We start from the raw sequence: 14502 nt of genomic DNA on the forward strand, positions 1-14502 counted from the left end.
CTGAAGAAACTGAAGACAATAAAAATTTAAAACATTTCTGGCTAGTGATAATAATCACCTACCAGAGAAATAATTGCCTCTCTTTTAATGAGTTATTTTATTTCATTAGTTCTAAATATAGTTTGTAGTGTTATACAATATATAGTTTTAAATTTTGTGATGTTTTGCTTTTTTCCTGTCAACCAGGATCAGTGATCAGGATGAATTTTGTGGTCTGGTTGGCCAAATGCTGTGTTTCATTAGTAAAAACAATTACAATTTAAGAAATTTGTGCTTATGTGCTAATTTATGGCACTCTTTAATATTAGCATCAGGAAGATAATAATTTGTCAACTTTTTGCCAAATATATGAAGATTAATAATTTCCTTTACCCTTCTCAACAATTGAATACTGCAATTTTAAATGCATGTCAAGCATGTATTTCAATGGCATCAGCTTGGGGAATGATGAGCAGATTGCTGACATTAAAGATTACTTTTTTAGATGAGGCTTTTACATTTCAGCTGTATTTTAGTCCATATGTGTCTGTTTTAAACTTTGTCTTGTATTTTTATCTGCTACTCTGTCTCCTGGCTTCTTCCTTTCCATAATTTAGATGCCTTGCATTTGCAGAATCTTGGCTTTAATAGGTCAGGATCTTGTTCAAGACTTGGCACTTGATCTTTGTATAAACTGAATTTTATGCAATTGTGGCACAGTGAAGAAGAATTAATTTAATATAGTATTCAGAAATTTATTTAGTCTTGGTCTACCTCTTCTTGGGGAAAGAAAAATTTGTTATTCCAAATTTGTTTCATAAAATTCAAGTAGATGATTTAGTGAGAACCAAAAAGATCCCCAATAACGTCAGTGAAGGACTAATTTATAAATTTTCAATAAGTGAATACATCATATTTGAAAATGACACGTAATTGCACATGTGATCATATTTGTATTTAACTTGTTTTCTGGGCAGAGATCAGTGGGGAAAATTTTTTTTAAATGTAGTTTGACCTTTGTTAGCACTCATTTTCAGTTTAAATGTAAGTTTTTAGCATAAGAATGACTTCCAGATTATCTCATTTTGGGAGATACACCTTCATAAAATTGCTTAATCACCTCAGGAAGTAGTTATTCTTAGATAGTTAGAGGCACTTCCCTGTACCTGAGAGCAATCTTTTGTTTTCATGTTAACTTTCTATTCCTTCTCAATTTAAAAATTTGGAAAGAATAGTTGTTAGTTCTTATGTGTTTTATGTAATGATAAAGAATAGTAGAACATGTATTTTGGAAAATAAGCGATTTCTTACATATAAAGTTGTTCACTTTTGTCTGGCAGTGACTCTTAGATCATATATAACTTTACATCATTCTATTACATATATATTTTATGTCATTTAGAATTTTTCTAGTCTTGTAATAAGCCATTGTAACAGAACTGGCCTTATGTATATCACATAATTAGAGTTAGGTGAGGCTTAAGTTAGAAATAAATTTACAATGAATTCATTAATTGATAATTTTTTATTATTAAATTGTACTTCATATGGTATAAATAGTTGCATTTAAAGGAATACTAGCATGTACCCATTTGAAAATTTAAAAATAATCCTCCTCTGGTCACTTTTTCCTAATTTAAGTCCGGATTTTCATATATCAGGGTTACTTTAAGCTTAATTAGTTTTCTCTATATAACTATTCCATGTATTTGGTAGTGATTATAGGAAGAGAGGGGAGATAGCTTGACCGAGTGATTAGAAATCTAGTCTCAATCAGGAATGCTTAATTCTGTGCTGCCTCTGTTTAACCCTGAAGAAATCTCTTGACCTCTTTAGTACCCCCAGAGACTTCCAAAGACTTTACTGGGATCTGGCTGTATCAATAAAACCACGGGTCTAGTCTAAATACAAAACAAAACAGAAACCAAAAGCATTAATGACAATATACAATGCTGATAGAAGACATAGTAAGAGCATTTTCAAGGTGTTTTCTAATCCTAATGTTCTATTTAAGGTTGCTATGAGATAAGTCACTTCTCAGCCTATTTGAGCCAAAAGAGTATCCATAGAATACACACACACACACACACACACACACACACACACACACGGTGGGGGGGGTACACCCACAGACTTCCATTTATCTCTAAGGAAAATGAAGTTAGGGAACAAATGAGTTTGAGGTGATCATTTTCAACTGAATTGAGGATTTAACTGACAACTTAGCCATACTTTTGTCCTAATTATTGACCTTTTAACAGTATACTTTCCCTTTTATTGTTTCTGTTGAAATCTCTTGCATTTCATTTCCCTTTCTCCATTTCCTTTTTACTTTTATCTCTTTTATCCATTTGACTGCCATTAAGTATTTTACTATGAATTAATCCCTCTATTTCTTTTTTAAAAAAATCTTTTCCTCTTGTATCTTTCAGTACTTTTCATCTGTTCTCTTAAAATATCCAGTTAGCTTATTAGCATCTCTTTAAAAAAAATAAAATCCAGTATATATGCTTGTATATCTGTCCAAATGGAGCCACATTACATTGTAGCCTACTTTAATTCATACAAGGGTTGGTTTGTATTTTGGGGGGGGGGGCAAAGAATTCATAAATTCATTGTATACTATAGTTATTTCCCAAGCTGAAACTCCCTTTTTTTCCTTTGTATTTCTTAAAGAACCCTTGTGCCCTTTTGTGTTGTGGGACCATTTTCTTTGAATTTACCATCATATTTAATGACCCTTTCCATTTTTTGAAACAATGTTCTCAAAAATGTTGAAGTATTTTATTTCATTGTTAAACAGAAAAAGGAGTAATTTAAATATGCCTTTGTTGTTGCTTGAATATCTTTTAGAATTAAGTTTAGTGAGCAATCAGTGCATGCCTACTGGCTGAAGTAAATGCACCACTATGTTACTATCAAATGAATGCTCTTTTGTTAGGTGAACAAATAGTACATTTTTCTTCAAATTCTGTAAAGCAGTCATTTGCCAAGAAAAACAAAAGTGACAAGTCTTGATTGCATTACATAAAAATGCCAATATTATTTGAAATGCATAATATAATGTGCCTCATTTTTATTTTATCTTATGTTTTAGCATTTCACTTCTCTTGCATGAACTGCTATCAGTAAATTAGTGCTTACCTGTCTGCTATTTTTCCTGTTTTTGTCTTCATTTCTACAGCAGTCTTCAGCAGCTTTCAAAATTATAAATGTGACTTTCCTGTGATAGTCTAAAAATTGTTTAGTGTGATGCTAGATGTTTTTTAAAAAGAGGGGAACCACAATCTTTCCCTTTATTTTTAAAAATTTCTTGGTGTTTGCTAAAGTTTTAATTTAAACTACAATAACCACTTGTGAGATCTACTTAAGGCTACTTGATAATGTTCTGTTTGTATGTTAGTCTCAGTGTCTAAATGTCAAATTTTTTTGTCAACAGCTAGTCATCCACAGATGAACTTGCATGATTTAATGTAAATGTTTTCCAACTTTTAGAAATGCCTTAGATACATTATGCAGATATTTTAAATATCTTGTCATAAATTCTTATCAAATGGATTCAACTTGTAATGTATTTCATGATGATATTTTTATAACTGAATTACTTTATGCAAAAAAGATTACTAGCCAGTATTTTTGCCTGTGAAAATATTGTTTTCAACTGTACCTAGAGTAAGTATTTTCAAAAGTTAAACCTGCTTAATGTCTTTTGAATTAATATCTTTTGGGAATAAAAAATCCCAGTTAAAAATGACTATTACTGCTCAGTGATTTAGACCAAAAAGCCATTTAGACTAAAAAAAAAATATAGATGATTGCTTTAAGATAATTGTTATTTGAACATAGGTATATTTCTTTTATGTTTAAAGATTTCTTTCAGAATGAATCTAGAAACTGAAACAATGAAAAAAAAAAACCCCAACTTCATTCAGTAAACTTTTGTGTTCTGTGTATAGGGTAATGTGCCAGATAGTATTTTAATAAATTTAATATGTGAATACATACTTGATCCTTAAACTATTTAAGGCATTTAATAAATGTTAGTTGAATGAATAGATTCAGCTTTATTTTAGTGTTGAATTATAGTAAATTTCAAGACTATTTCACATAAAATATTGATACTATAATTTTCGAAAGCTTAGAATTTTTATTTATTTATTTTTAAAGCAATTGGGGTTAAGTAACTTGCTCACGGTTACACGGCCAGTTATTATTTCTGGGTGTGGTGCTGAGTATCTGAGCCCGGATTTGATCCAGGTCATCCCGACACTGGAGCTGGTGCTCTTACTCGCTGAGCCACCTGGCCGCCCCTAAGCAATCAGGGTTAAGTAACTTGCTCAAGGTTACATGGCCAGGTGTTTCTGGGTGGGTGCTAAGTGTCTGAAGCCCGGGATTCGATCTCCAGGTCTTCTCAACACTGGAGCCGGTGCTCTTACTCGCTGTGCTACCTGGCTGCCCCAAGCTTAGAATTTTTTAAAATAAGTTTTAGTATATTTTTTAGCTACTTAAGTAAAATGTGATAAAAATTGAATTAGTATTATGAGTTACTAATGTCATAAAAGAGAATCATGGCAGTTTTTTCAGCTATTTTAATTTTTGCTTCCATCCCTCTACTGTCTTTCCTCTTTTCTCTGTATTCTTTATTCTTTTGTGACTTAATTTCTAAGGGTGGTGATGGGAGAAAGACAGAAACCTTTAGAAGCTAAATTTTTTCCCCAATTTTAGGGGAAATGGGAAGGATTCAGCTTTAAATTGAAGGGAAATAAATCCTAAAATTGAAAATTGTCCTTAGTATAGCATTGTAGGTGTGTACTTTCCCCCCTGATAAGATGAAACTTCAGAACTGAGAGGATATTCTTCAAGTACAATCCCTTTCTGAATTCTTAAAGAAAAAAGAAATTATGCTATTATTTTATAATGGAAGTGCTTTCAGGGTACAGTGTTTGCTGAATTGGATTTAAATAAGAAATGTACAACAAAAAAATAGCATAAGTTGTTTTAGAACATATCCTTTTAAAATTATCAGCGTGACTGATGGGGGAGTCAGGGAAGACCTGCATTTAAGTCCTCCTCTGACACATGATTTTGTGATCTTGGGCCAGACACTTAACCTTGCAGGACCCCAGGCCACTTGGCAAACATTGTAAATTACATGACCAATTGCTGATCTGCCTTGGTAGAGGGAATTTTTCCTTACAAAGATTTAAATCAACAAAATCAAGCACTCACCCCTCCCCTATTTCCCCCACCTCCAACTCCAGCCTCACCGCAGCTCTACTTTATTTCATCTTATTCTGTAGAGTGCTTTTGAGTTGGCCACTCTACCTAACAAAATATTTCTAGGAAATTTCTGTTAACTAGAGTAATAGCAAACTATAAAAGATTCACTTTGTATTTGGCATATTATTTATTATATATGCCTGATGTTTTTTGTGTCTAGCATTGTGCTGTTTGTAATTAGATAACTTTATCTAGTTCCTCAAGTACTTTTTCAAAAAATTTTTAAAGCCTTTAAAAAATATGTTCCATGCAATAACTTTATAGTTGAAAATTAGAGAAAATATATATTATATATAAAATTATCCAATCTATGAAAATAGGCCTTCAATTTGAATAATTGAATCCTTTCAAATAAGATGTCATAATTACCATGAATGTAACAGAAAAATAAAATGATGGTTTTAAATTTTAATGGTTGTTCTTTGGGTCAATTATGGTAAATGATGATCTAGACAGTAAACTAACAAAAAAAACCTTACACGTGTATCCTGACTTGTAGATTTATATGTGAAATAAAGCTTTTCTGCAGAAAGCTAGATACTTAATGATTTATTGTGATATATGTTGTGCTGTAATGTGTATGCATACATGCACATATATAGCTCTATAACTTTCTTGTGTTTTCCTGGTATTTAGATGCCCAGCCTACAGAATCTGAAAAGGAAATTTATAATCAGGTGAACGTAGTATTAAAAGATGCAGAAGGCATCCTGGAGGATTTACAGTCGTACAGAGGAGCTGGCCATGAGATACGAGAGGTAAAAGCATGGTTATAAACATATTTTCAAAAATTTACTTTCAAACATTAACAAATATATCAAAATCCTCTTTTACTGAGCTCTGAAACTTTTTCCTTTTAAAGTATGATTTTAATTTCAGTTGCTTGATTTTTTTTAATATAATATTGTGAGAAAATCTTGTTAAAATAGAGAAAATATTCTACAATAAAGAATTTTCCTATATTGCCTATAGTTAACCAGATTCTGTATTGTTCTGTTAGGTATAATTTTCTGTTTTATTGCTCTAAGGAAAAAAGTGAACATATTGATCAGATTTCTGTCTAAGCTCCTTTTTTTGAAGAATTACCTAGATTGAGCTTCTATGAATTAATAAATAAAGATACTTACTAAGAATCTCAGTTTTTACTGTTGTGCTATCAGATATACTTTTAATTTTTCACTGCTCTTTTAATTCTATCAGTGACTAACAAAAGCAGGATATTTTACTTAAAACAATTCATTAATGTATATGGGAGAAAACAAGTGGAACTTGAACAAATTATCTAATCTTGTTCTTTCCTGGTAGATGAGTATTTAGGGAATATTTATCTTTTGAATATTGTGATCCAGAACATTTAAAAAGTTGTCTCCTTTTTGGTCAGTAATATTTTAAAATAAGCTCAATCACTTGGTGACGTGAATACTTTTTAAAAATTTCATTTTTGAAGACTGCTTCTTCAGTTGGTTTTATCTACTTTTGGTGGGGCACTAAGGTGGCGCAGTGGAACAGTGTGCAGCCTGATGTCAGGAAGACTCCTCTTTATATTGAGTTCAAATGTGACCTGAGACATTTACTAGCTGTGTGATCCTAGGCAAGACATGTAACCCTGTTTGCCTCAGTTCCTCTTTATAAAAGGAACTGGAGAAGAAAATGACAAACCAATTTCAGTATTTTTGCCAAGAAAACCCCAAATGGGGTAATGAAGAGTTGGACATGACTGAAATGACTGAACAACAACGAGTTTTAGTGCATAGACCACTCAACTAGGAACTAATACTTTTCAATACTCCTGACTTTCATAGTTTGGTGAATTTCCTTATGAAAAATTAGAGTAATATCTGGAACCTGAAACTTTTATGTAATATCAACTTATTTAATGAAAAACTTTTGAATAGGATACTATACAAAAAGCTCTTTAGGTAAGAAAAGAGAAAATTAGGAAATGGAGAGAAAAAATATATGCATAACTTTGTGGAGACATGTGGAAATTGTCTGTTTAGGCTGATTATGGCAAAGGAAATTAGCTCTATTGCATGAAGCAAGTAACTTTAGGAACTTTTTCCTGCTGTGGAAATGAGTTGTTATAGCATTTTAATATTTTATTGTTTTCCTAATTACATGTAGAAACAATTTTTAACTTCATTTAAAAAAAATTTTGTGTTCCAAATTCTCTCCTCTCCCCAGTCACCTCATTAAGAAGGCATGCAATTTGATAAAGGTAATGTAGGTGCAGTCGTACATCCATATTAGTCAGGTTGTGAAACAGCCCTTCCCTTTCCCCAAAAAAACCCAAGGAAAATAAAGAAAAATTTAAAAATTGCTTCTATCTACATTTAGACACTATCAGTTCTTTCTCTGAAGGTGGATAGCATTTTTCATCAAGTCCTTTGGAATTGTCCTAGCTAATTGCGTTTCTGTGAATAGTTAAGTCATTTACAGTTGATCATCATACAATATTGCTGTTACATTGTTCTCCTAGTTCTGCTCAGTTCACTTTGCATCAATTTATGTAAGTCCAGGTTTTTCTGAAAGCATCTTGTTCATTATTTCTTAAAGCACAGTAATATTCCATCATAATCATATACCACAACTTGTTTAGCTCTTCTGCAATTGATAGGTATCCCCCCAATTTCCATTTCATTGACACCACAAAAAGAGCTGCTATAAATATTTTTGTTCATATAGATCCTCCTCTCCCCTCTACCTCACCCCCATCTCCTTCAAAAAAAAAAATCCCTTTGGGATACAAACCTAGTAGTGGTAGTGTCATAGGGTGTATATAGTTTTACACCTCTTTGGGTATTTTTGTGCTTTACTCTCCAGAATGGTTGGATTAGTTCACAACTCCATCAGCAATGCTTTAGTGTCCCAGTTTCCACACATACCCTGCAACATTTATCATTTTCCTTTTCTGTCATATTAACCAAAATGGGGTGGTAGCTCAGGGCTGTTTTAATTTGCATTTCACTGATCAGATATTTATAGCATTTTTTTTCATTTAGATAGCTTTGATTTCTTCTTCTAAAAACTGCCTGTTCATATCCTTTGGCCATTGTCAGTTGGAAGTGACTTGTATTCTTATATTTGAGAATTCTATATATTATATATCTCCATATATTTGAGAAATGCTTCCTTTTTCAGAGAAACCTCATGTAAAAGTGTTTTCCACATTTATGATTACTGTATTTTCCCCTCCATCTTATTTCCCTCCTATTTATCTTTCTCTATTTCTCTCTCCTTTCACCCTGTCCCTCCTCACAGTGTTTTGATTCAGACCAACAGCTCCTTCAATCTGCCTTCCCTTCTGTCGGCCCTCAACCCCTATCCTACCTTCTTTTCTACTTTTTTATATAGTAAGATAAAATTTCTATGAATATGTGTGTTATTCCCCCTTTGAACCAGTTCTGATGAGAGTAAGCATTGCCTGTTACCCCACACCTCCCCCATCTTCCCCTCTGCTGTAAATGCTTTTTTGCATCTTTTTCATGTGAGATAATTTATCCCTTCCTGCCTCTCCCTTCTCTCATTGCATCCCTGTTTCTCACCCCTTAGTATTATTTTTTTTAGATATCCCATCATATCTATCTCCTTAATTTTATATTTTTAGATCACCCATTGTAGTCAACTTACCTGTGCCTTCTGTCTATGTATGTTCCTTTTAACTGCTGTAATAATGAGAAAGTTCTTAAGAATTACAGATCTCATCTTAAAAAACAGTTCAACCTTATTGAATCCCTTACGTTATCTCTTTCCTGTTTACCTTTTTATGCTTCTCTTGAGTCTTGTATTTGAAAGCCAAATTCAGCTCTGATCTTTTCATCAGGGATTTTTGAAAGTTCTTTTTTTCATTAAATGTCCTTTTTTTTTTTTTTCCACTGAAGGATTATACTCAGTTATGCTGACTAAGTGATTCTTGGTTTTAATCCCAGCTCTTTTATCCTCTGGAATATCATATTCCAAGCCCTCTGATCCTTTAATGTAGAAGCTTCTAAATCTTGTGTTAATCCTAACTGTGGTCCCATGATATTTTAATTGTTTCTTTTTGGCTACTTGCAATATTTTTTTCTTGCAGCTAGAGCTCTGGAATTTGACTGTAATATTCCCTGGAATTTTTATTTTGGGATCTCTTTCAGAAGGTGATCAGTAGATTCTTTCAATTTCTATTTTACCCTGTAGTTTTAGGATGCCAGGGCAGTTTTCCTTGATAATTTCTGGGAAGATGATGTCTGGGTTCTTTTTGTTATTTTGACTTTAATTCTTAGATCATTTCTCCTTGATCTGTTTTCTAAGTCAGTTATTTTTCCAGTGAGATATTTCACATTTTCTTCTATTTCTTCGTTCTTTTGATTTATTTGAATGTTTCTTGATGTCCTATCTAGTCATTAGCTTCCACTTTCCCAATCTGATTTTTAAGGAATTATTTTCTTCATTGAACTTTTGTACATCTTTTTTTTTCCCTTTGCCCAGTTCTGCTTTTTAATTCTTCATTGGATTTTTGTGCCTCTTTTACCAGTCAGCCTATTTGATTTCTTATTTTCTTCAGTATTTTTTTTGTGACTCCTTTTACTAAGATGTTGTTGACTCTTTTTTCATATTTTCTTGCATCACTTTCATTCTTTTTCTGAATGTTTCCTCTACCTCTCTTGATTTTTAAAGCTTTTTCCAGTAATTATCTTTGGGCCTGAGACCAATTTACATTTTTCTTTGAGGCTTTGGATGTAGCAATTTTGATTTTAATGTCTTTTTCTGAGTTTGTGTTTAGATCTTCTCTGTCAGCATCATAACTTTCTATGATCAGTTGGCACCTCCCCCCCGCCCCCTTTTTTTAGTTTGTTTGCTCATTTTCCCAGTCTGTTTCTTGATTTTTAACTTCATGTTACAGTTAGGCTCTGCTCCTGGGGTGACGGAGTTACTATCCCAAGCTAAAGTTTTTTTGTGTGCTGCTTTTTTCAGAACTGGTTCTGGAGGCAGATAAGTTTTCAGTTCTTTCAAGGTGGTATTATCTTAGGAGAGGTGCTCTAATCTGTGAGCAACCACAGGCACTTCCCACCCTGGACCTATGATCTGGGGCCCTGTTATTCTGTGGCTGCGTGCTTCAGTGTGCTAGTACTCCTCCTTCTTGCCCTGGGACTGTACCCTGGAATGGTATATGGGCAAAGCAGCCAAGTCCTGCACCAGGTTAGCAAAGATCCTCTGTGATCTCCTTCTGACCAGTTGTCTGACACCCTTACCCTCTGTGGACTGAGAACCAGGAGATTACTGTCACAGGATCAAAGAGTACCTGACAGAGGGAATAATAAAGGTGTGAAAGAACTAGGAAGGCAGGAGGATGAGGCTAGGTAATGAAGGGCTTTGAATGCCAAATAGGAAATTTTTTATTCTGAAGGTAATAGGGAACCACTGGAGTTTATTGAGTAAAGGAATAATGACATGATTGAACCTGTTCTTTAGGGAAAATCACTTTGGTGACTGAATGAAGGAAAAATTGGAATGGGGAGAGACTTGAGGTAGGCAGACCCACCAACAGTCTCTTGAAAAATCTAGGAGTGAGGTGATAAGGAAATGTTTTAGAAGAGAGTGACAGTGTCAGAGGAGAGAAGGGGACACATTGGAGAAATGCTGCAAAGGTGAAATTGACAGGCCTTGAAAACAGCTTAGATCTGGTAGTGAAAGATGGTGAGGAATACAGGATGACTTCTGGGTTGTGAGCCTGAGGTACTGGAAGAATATGTTATTTTCTGGATTAATGGGGAAGATAGGAGGGTGGAGGGTTTAGGGGGAAAGATAATTCTGTTTTGGACATATCGAATTTAAAATGTCTACTGGATATCCAGTTCAATATGTCTGAAAGGCAGTTGGAGAGTTTGAGGCAGTATAGGTAGAATTGAAGAATCATCAGCTTAGAGATGGCAACTAAATACATGGGAGTTGATGAAATCACCAAAAGTGAAGTAGCATAGAGAGAGAAGAGAAGAGAACCCAGGTCAGAACTCTTTTTTTTTTTTTTAGTTTATGGGTTTATTTAACACAAATGAAAATGTGCAAAGCTTTTTACTCATTTTCTTCACTCCTCAGTCTAGTGTTTGGATTGGTGATCTTGATGGCTAGCTGAGCTGCTCTCCCAACAATAACTTTCCGATTCTTAGAGGAAACGTTGTGAGCAATCTCAGCACAATAAGATTTGTTGCACATCAGAAGCACTTCTAGCTCTTTGACATTGTGCACCAAAAACTTCCTGAATCCACTTGGCAGCATGTGTTTTGTCTTCTTATTGCTTCCATAACCAATTGGGCATCAAGATCTGGCCCTTGAATCGCCTTTGCACCCTGTTGTCAGTGCCTCTTGGTTTACGCCAGTTTCTCTTGATCTTGACATATCTGTCGGACTGGTGCTGGATGAACTTCTTGGTCCTCTTCTTGATGATTTTAGGCTTCACGAGCGGTCTGAGGGCAGGCATGGCACCGGCGAAGAAACAGCGGCCCCTCCACTGGAAGCGCCGACAGAAAGAGAGGGCCAGGTCAGAACTCTTAGGGACATCTGTGGTTAGAAGAAAACCCAGGGAAAAGAATATCAAGGAGAGAGTGATCAACAGTGTCAAAAGCTGCAGACAGAGGTCATCAAGAAGGAAGCTTGATAAAAGACCATTGGATTTGCCAACTAAGAGATCATTAGTAACTTTGGAGAGAGCAGTTTTGGTGGAATGGTATGCTTTCCAGACATTGTTAGGGGTTAAGAAGAGAGTGAGAGGAGAGAAAGTGGAGGTACCTACTTTAGATGGCCTTTTAGGAGTTTAACTATAAGGAGCAGAAGAGATATGAGATATAGGATGATAGAGAGGATGGAAGGATCTGTTTTTTAGGATGGAGGAAAGGTGGGCATGCTTGTAGGCAGTAGGAAATGAGCCAGTAGGAGGGAGAGATTGAAAATAAGTGGAAGAGTGGGGATGATAGAGGAAGCAATCTGTTGGAGGGAACAGGATGAAATGGGATCATTTGAACAGGTTAGAGGGAATTAACTTTGGTAAGGAGTAATCATCTCATCATGTGATCTTGAGCAAGTCACTTTACCTTTCTGGGCTTTTTTTCACTAATTGATCTCTAAGGTTCCTCATAGCTTTAAATTTGTGATCTTATAGCAGCAATATAAGGATGCATTGAAGGGGGCTCAGTAAAAGTGGTAAGGAAGTTCTTGTGGTGGTAAGGAGGACATTGAAGGATGAGAGGGATGGGTTAGTATCTAGATGGACTTAAAGGTGAAAGAATGGTTTTAGGATTGATGAGACAAAGCATTTTTTTAGGCAGTTGGGAAGAAATAAGTAATGAGGAAGAGATTATAGATCTGCCAAACGATATTTGTAAAACACAAGTCTATCATACCACTCTTTTCTTAAGGGAATCTCCTTTTGCTTCTAGGATAACCTGTAAAATCCTCTGCTTAATCTTTAAGCTCCCCATGACATAGCTCCCATCTGCTTTTGAAGAATTGACAAAATATTCTGCATTTTCTTAAGTCAGAGCATTCTTTTTTCTTGCAGTTGCAAGGTGAGAGACTTTCATCACAAGCACAGAACCTTAGCACTATTAGGTTCTTCTTCAAGTTAAGCAAAACCTAGTATTTTTCTAATTTTTTTTACTGAATTGAGAAGATAAAACAATAAATGAGGGTAGTATAGAATAGACTCAGTCATACTTATGGTTATTGTTTGACTATTCTGGAAAAAGGTAACAAATTAACAGGATAAATAATTACAGCAAGTTAAGAAGGTCCTTTCCATTGTTTTCCTAGGGACAGCAAAGTTTCCTATGGTTAAAAAAAAAAAATTCTCAGTGCTTCAAAAGAAGCATTATCTAGTCAACCTAATGCCCTTTTCAATAATGCTAAGTTCTAGGATCACAACAAAATAAAAAGCCCTAATTCCTGATTCCATACTATCTTTCTATTTTTTTATCCTTTACATGTTTTCTTCTAGTCAAACTGCCATTAGCAGTGTCGTGTACATAAGAGTTCATTTCTTGTTTCAGTGCCATTGCAAAAATAATCATTTCATTCCCCAATATATGGAATGCACTCCTCCCTCACTTCTGCATTCTAGTAGAATTCCTTAAAACAAAGCTTAGATACCTCCTTCTACATAAGCCCTTTCCTGATCTCTCCAACCCCATGTTGGTGTACAGATTAAGTAAATCAGTGTAGAGGTCATTGATGTTAAAGAAGTTGAGGAATTGTGTGAGCCAGTGGCAGGTTGTCAATATAAAGGTTAAAGACATCAAGAATACTGGCAGAATGGGGTAGATAGAAAAACTCTGGGCCAAGAAATAGAGAAATTTTAAAATTAGTTGAAAAATCTGGGATAAGTACATCGACACAGCTTTTAGGATAAAAGTGAGAGTGGGTGCTCAAATACATTTTATAAACCAAAGGAAGAATGATCTTTGAATGGGGAATGATAGGGGAGAATGGCCTGGGAATACCTAAAAGCAAAGAATATGTTTGCCCATTCTTCCTCCACAAGATTCCTTCCTTAGGCATTTGATATAGGCCAAATTTTGTTCCTACCACATGTGATTCTTGGTGGAAAAAATACTAAGATAATTTACTTAGAAGGACATATTAGTGTTCAGGAATTTCCATTTCTCAGCTTTGAGAAATCAGTAAAAGAAGTATCCTGTTTTTTCCCATTGTATTTCTTACATGGCAAAGATTAAATTATTTAAGAACAAGTTTCTGAATTGGGTGCTTCAAAGTACAAGCCATGGTTGTTAGATATTTTCAAGTACAGGTCCTGCATATACATCAATATTTTTCAATAAAAACAAAGTATAGATCAGTTGAGAAGAGTAAGACCATCACCCTGAATTTACTGCAGTTGACAGTGAGTACAGTGTAGTGATTATTCAGTATAGTACCTGCGGATGAGATCAGATTGTTGACTTTTGTTAGATTTCAGTGTAGGCACAGTCTACCACTGTTACTATTAATTATGTAAACTTATTATGCAAATGACTTAGGATCACACTGTTTGCTACATTTGAACATGTAGTGTGAAAGCTCTTTATATAAAATAGTTTTTATGTAGAAGTGAAAAGTGCCTTAAAATTCTATTGTGTACTTTAGTGGAATCATCTTGTTAAATGTAAATCCAAGAAACTTGGAACATTTAAAGCACTGAAACAATTCAAGAACTATTATAGATAGTAATTTGAAGTTTTCAACAATTGAATTTAAATAATTGCCTTTTTAAAG

The 14502-nt window shown here is 34.3% G+C and overlaps 1 protein-coding gene and 1 pseudogene across 7 annotated transcripts in view; one reads left to right on the top strand and one right to left on the bottom strand.

The window, feature by feature from the left end:
- CYRIB (CYFIP related Rac1 interactor B) overlaps positions 1–14502 on the top strand; it is a 191856-nt gene that overhangs the window by 156784 nt on the left and 20570 nt on the right. For all 7 annotated transcript variants that reach the window (XM_069081129.1, XM_069081125.1, XM_069081123.1 and 4 more), the window contains one exon: positions 5896–6017. In XM_069081129.1, coding sequence (XP_068937230.1) covers positions 5896–6017 — 122 coding nt within the window. The remainder of the gene's footprint in view (positions 1–5895; positions 6018–14502) is intronic.
- On the bottom strand, positions 11253–13463 carry LOC138156010 (large ribosomal subunit protein eL32 pseudogene; annotated as a pseudogene).

Source organism: Petaurus breviceps, unplaced genomic scaffold (assembly GCF_028583685.1).
Source record: "Petaurus breviceps papuanus isolate PSGF00001 unplaced genomic scaffold, PetGlider_PUasm1.0 98, whole genome shotgun sequence".
In the NCBI taxonomy this organism is placed as follows: Eukaryota; Metazoa; Chordata; class Mammalia; order Diprotodontia; family Petauridae; genus Petaurus; species Petaurus breviceps.